The 5,230-nt window shown below is 45.5% G+C and overlaps 1 protein-coding gene across 1 annotated transcript; it reads right to left on the bottom strand.

Moving 5' to 3' along the window:
* Nucleotides 1-378: 378 nt before the first annotated feature.
* DPPA5 (developmental pluripotency associated 5) lies at nt 379-1,457 on the bottom strand. The gene is made up of 3 exons (XM_045805322.2): nt 1,302-1,457; nt 1,041-1,220; nt 379-598 (listed from the first exon to the last, which is right to left on the bottom strand). The coding sequence occupies exons 1-3, from the start codon at nt 1,411-1,413 to the stop codon at nt 540-542; spliced, it is 351 nt and encodes a 116-aa protein (XP_045661278.1). The 5' UTR covers nt 1,414-1,457; the 3' UTR covers nt 379-539.
* Nucleotides 1,458-5,230: the final 3,773 nt, after the last annotated feature.

Below are 5,230 nucleotides of genomic sequence, written 5' to 3'. Positions count from 1 at the left end.
AGTCCCACATCTGGGCTCTTGCTCATCGGGGAGCATCCTCTCCCTCTTCCTGCCACTCCCCCTGCTTGTGCTCTCCCTCTGACAAATATATAAAATCTTAAAAAAAAAAAAAAAAAAGAATCGAGGTCGGTTCCAGACAATATCACATTTCCCATAAAACCGACTGGGTTTTGATCAAAGCTGCATCTCTGAACTCAACTCCTATACCTTTTAACCCGAACCATGTGTGCTCCTGGACCTTTTTCTAGCTTTAAAAGTTTTATTTAAGGGTTAAGCTCAGGGGCCACCTTGGTTGGCATGTTATCTCCAGTACTTCAAACATCAAGGAGCTATTTATTTAAAATTTTATTCTTTAATTAGCAAATCTGAGGGGAAAGCCACACTGGGACTCAAAGACAAAGGCGAAGACCCAAAAATCAGCTGGTTTTTCCTTGTCAGCCTGGAGCAGAATTTCAACCAGACCACATCCATTCCAGCTCTGGAGACACAGTTTACTCTCTTTAAATCCTGATTCCAGGTACGTTGGTTGCAAACTGGCTTCACTTCCTCCAAGGACCTAGCTCTAGGGCTTTCATGGCATCCTCAAGTTTGAGCATCCCTGCACCAGAAAGCAACAAGTGTGCATGAGGGGAGAGGGCAGAGCCTGGACAGTTCTCGGCCTCTTTCAAGGTTCCTTTCTGGGACTTCCCAGCCTGGCATTCTGCACCTGGGATTCTTGGGAATCTCAGAAGTTTGGGCCGCCAAGCCCATTCCAATATTCCCCCCAAGAAGCTAGGGGGAGTGCTGAGAGGGAGGGGAAGAACGGGGATCAGGTCTCAGGTAACACTTCCCTAAGAGGCCAGGCCACCTCTCATCCTGGTCTTACTCCAGGGTCTCTAGAACTAACAGACGGCATTACAGTCGTCTCAGGGGCAGCCCAGATATGGAGGGCCGCCCCTGGTGACGCCTGAGGTGCTGGTGGTGGCTGCGGAGAGAAGAGAGGAAGGGCGAGGAGGGCTACAGAAGGAGTAAAACCACCCCCGCGTCCCCAGGCCTCTCACCTCGTTCCTGTCGCTGGCGGTGCCATTCGGCCATGGACTGCAGCATCCACCTGGCCCTGAGCTTGTACAAGTAAGAGCCATAAACCACGACCTCCGTGAGGCCCGAGGATTCCAGAACTTTTAGCTCGAGCATGACTTTGCTCACTTGCTCGATGTACGGGATTCGAGATCCAGCTGGGCCTGTTTGGGGAAGAATATGAGCGCTCAGGCCCACGGAGACCAAGACGGCCGGGCACCCAGGTCAGGATCGGGCTCACTCACCAAACATAGCTTCCAAGAGCTGCGTCTGGACCTGCAACACCTCGGGATCTTTCAAGTCTTCCGGAGGTTTCACCCACGGTGGAATATTTTTTCGTTCTGGTAGCGTCCCCATCTGGAGTGCCTCAAAACTAACCACGCTCCAACCTAGGCTAGGCCTGAGTCGCGCGGGGCGGGCCCCGCCCACGACAAGCCCCGCCCACAATAAACCCCGCCCCCTTCCCGGCGGCCCAGTCTCCCACTCAGAACGCTCCGCTGGCCCGCCTGCGCTTAGGTCTTGCACGTGACCATCTCCGTCACTTTACCCTCTCCCCAGCGCCTATGGGCCCAAGTGCCCCTGAGTTTATAAGGGTTTCCACCTGTATTGACTCGTTCCTTCCACACCGGAACCTCCTGGCCTTGACAGTGTGTGGGGCGAGGGCAAAGTCAGCTCTTCCCCGGGGAACAAGTGATTGGGCCTGAACCCCAGAAAGACGAAAATCTAAGGCTTGCGGATGTGAGCACCATCGGGGTGCTGCCAAATCAAGTTCCTGCCTCCCACGTTCCAAAGGAGGGTCGCACTTCCCCCGGGCCTAAGGGGGCCAAACCCCGAGACTTCACTGAGACACCCTACAACTTCCGGGGACTCAGGAGTAATTCCTGCCATTTAAACAGGAGAAAAGGAAATCGGAAATTCCTTACTGCAAGGCACGCGATGGAGTCGCTAACGTGCCCTTACTGTTGCCTTTCTTGAAGCCCCAAAGTCTGTAACTTTTATTTTATTTTATTTTATTTTTAAACTTTATCACCTCATACCAATCTTACAGCATCATCCCCAATTTTCAGCACGTCCATTTCCTACATTACAGGGAAATTTGGGTCATTGAGTGTGAACTACCTCAAGTTCTTTTTTTTTTTTTTAATATTTTATTTATTTATTCGACAGAGATAGAGACAGCCAGCGAGAGAGGGAACACAAGCAGGGGGAGTGGGAGAGGAAGAAGCAGGCTCATAGCAGAAGAGCCTGATGTGGGGCTCGATCCCAGAACGCCGGGATCACGCCCTGAGCTGAAGGCAGACGCTTAACCGCTGTGCCACCCAGGCGCCCCCCAAAGTCTGTAACTTTTAAATCTATCCCGATTTCAGAACTCATGAGTGCCCCACCTGGACACTCGGGCGCAAACTGTATAGGCCAGACTTTTTTTTTTTTTTTTAAGATTGATTTATTTATTTGAGAGGGAGCCAATGAACAAAGCGAGAAAGAGAATCCTGAGGCAGACTCCCTGAGGAGCATGGAGCCTGATGTGGCTCTCAATCCCAGGACCCTGAGATCATGCCCTAAACCACATAAAAAGCAAGCAGCTTAACTGAGCCACCCAGGTGCCCCTGTATAGGCCAGACTTCTGCTTCTAAATAGTTTTATTCATTTAAAAAACATATTGCTTGAATTGGTGCACCAGATTCATACGATGAGAGTGTGATTTCAAGGTTTTATAGCTTGATAGATGTGGAAATGAAGCTGACTTTTCCCAAGACCATGTTCTGGTAACCTCCAATCCTATTAGAGGACTATTACGACTATCTCTTAGGGTAGACTTCTTCGCATTCAGTCAAAAAACTGTGGGTTCTTGGGGCACCTGCGTGGCTCAGTCAGTTGAGCATCCAACTCTTGATTTCAGCTCAGGTCATGATCTCAGGGTTGTCAGTGCAAGCCCTGCATTGGGTTCCATGAGTGTGGAGCCTACTTTAAAAAACAACAACAACGACAACAACAACAAAAACTACAACTGCGTGTGAATCTACAAATATCCCAAAATAAAAAGTTTAATTAAAAAAAAAAAATCAGGGGCACCTGGGTGGCACAGTGGTTAAGCGTCTGCCTTCGGCTCAGGGCGTGATCCCGGAGTTCTGGGATCGAGCCCCACGTCAGGCTTTTCCTCTATGAGCCTGCTTCTTCCTCTCCCACTCCCCCTGCTTGTGTTCCCTCTCTCGCTGGCTGTCTCTATCTCTGTCGAATAAATAAATAAAATCTTTAAAAAAAAATAAAAAATAAAAATAAAATAAAAATAAATCAGAATTTAAAAACTTCAAAATCTGTCTGAATTTCAGTTGCCATCTTGGGACCCCTTTCTAGCTGCCATACACCATTGTGTTCTGTTGGTAAAGAAAGCTGGATAGATAAGAGACTTAAAGAGAACGTTATGGTACAAAATGATTAACATTATATTCTCACGTAAAGATCTTCTTCTGCTTAATGCCATTCCCATTAAAGTCTACTAGATATTATTTAAACACTGTCACTCCAGCTTTGTTTCTTTCTTATTGTCTAATTCATTTGGCTTTACTTTTCTTGGAGAATGTTTATATCCTTTTGCATTGAGTGTCTCTATTAAGTAGCAAATAATTGGATATTTTAATCCACTCAGGTTTAATTTTGGCTGAAAACTTTTAAATCATCTGAGTATGTTATTAGGCTAGGCCTTTCCATCATCTAAACACTCTCTACCCCCCAACACTCATCACTAGCTATAAAAGTAAATACTTTCCTGACTAAAGAAGGTAGGATGGGAGTGATGCAGGGGTTGGGAAGGTGACAGATACCTTCCAAAAAGCTGAGATCACAGTTTTCTTGGGAATAGCGTTCCAGAGCAGCTGGTGGCTCCTTTTACCTTTAAAAGAATTAATTAATTTTACCTTTAAAAGAATTAAAGCCTGGGTAGCTCAGTTGGTTAAGATTCTGCCTTTGACTCAGGTCATGATCTCAGGGTCCTGGGACTGAGCACCTCACCAGGCTCCCTGCTAAGCGGGGAGTCTGCTTCTTCTTCCTCTGCTGCTCCCCTGCTTGTGCATTCTCTCTCTCTCTCTCTTTCTCTCTCTCTCTGTCAAATGAATGAATAAAATCTTTTTAAAAAATTAATTTTGATTATGTATTTTCAGACCCATAACATACTGTGTGGACACTGGAGCCAGATGCATCCATATTGACAGTTACTACTTGTATTATTTCAAGTGGGATGTGTGAGTAATGATAAAGCTTTCTTTAGAGTGGACTTTGGTGTTTTTGAACCTAGACCATAAGAGGAGATACAAAACAGGAGTAGAAAAACCTAAAATAGAACAAAAGATGCAATCAGAAATACTCTTTGTTGTTGTTTTAGTTAGTATAGGCAAATTTTATTTCTACGATAGCAGCATTTATTTGGATTATGGAAAAATAACACTGTTTCAAAGTCAAGGTAACGAAGCAGAAATATATTTTTTTCTCATATGTCCACACTCAAATATCACGTATGGTTTCAAGACATTCTTAAATTAACAAGGAACAAATGCAGAATCCAAGTAGTATCTGTTAACAGAGGAGTTGTATTAAAGCTACATTATCAGGGGCGCCTGGGTGGCCCAGTCGTTAAGCGTCTGCCTTTGGCTCACGGTGTGATCCCGGCATTGTGGGATCGAGCCCCACATCAGGCTTCTCTGCTAGGAGCCTGCTTCTTCCTCTCCCACTCCCCCTGCTTGTGTTCCCTCTCTCGCTGGCTGTCTGTCTCTGTCAAATAAATAAATAAAATCTTTAAAAAAAAAATAAAAATAAAGCTACATTATCAGTCCTAGAAATCAGAAAATTCAAAGCGATCTCTTGCAGTGATTCTCAACTTTACTGTGCATCAGAATAATCTGGATTGTGGAAAAAGCACCTTCAGGGGACTGAAGGCAAATCACCAGGTTAAGCAAGCCCTTGGTCTCGGAATAAATACCAAAAGGACTGAAGATACAAACTCCGTTCCTCAGAAAGGGGCAAGACAAAATACACCGTGATATGAGATCAGACTCTCACTTACTGTGTTACTTCTCTGAGCCTCAGATTCAGGAATAATAATGCTACTCTCAAAATTGTTCTACAAATTAGATCAGATAGTGTGTGATAAGTGCTTCCCTAAACTCATTCATCAGCTACT

The sequence above is a fragment of the Ursus americanus genome, chromosome 29, assembly GCF_024610735.1.
Source record: "Ursus americanus isolate L20-20 chromosome 29, mUrsAme1.1.p, whole genome shotgun sequence".
NCBI classification, from domain to species: domain Eukaryota; kingdom Metazoa; phylum Chordata; class Mammalia; order Carnivora; family Ursidae; genus Ursus; species Ursus americanus.
This window is presented reverse-complemented; position numbering and strand designations above follow the sequence as displayed.

Excerpts from the sequence above, each read along its gene's own strand:
- DPPA5 (XM_045805322.2), bottom strand. The coding sequence starts at position 1,413 with ATGGGGACGCTACCAGAACGAAAAAATATTCCACCGTGGGTGAAACCT. Across the intron at positions 1,221-1,301 it reads GCTCTTGGAAGCTATGTTTG|GCCCAGCTGGATCTCGAATC; the intron begins GTGAGTGAGCCC and ends TTCCCCAAACAG. Across the intron at positions 599-1,040 it reads CCGCCAGCGACAGGAACGAG|GGATGCTCAAACTTGAGGAT; the intron begins GTGAGAGGCCTG and ends TTTCTGGTGCAG.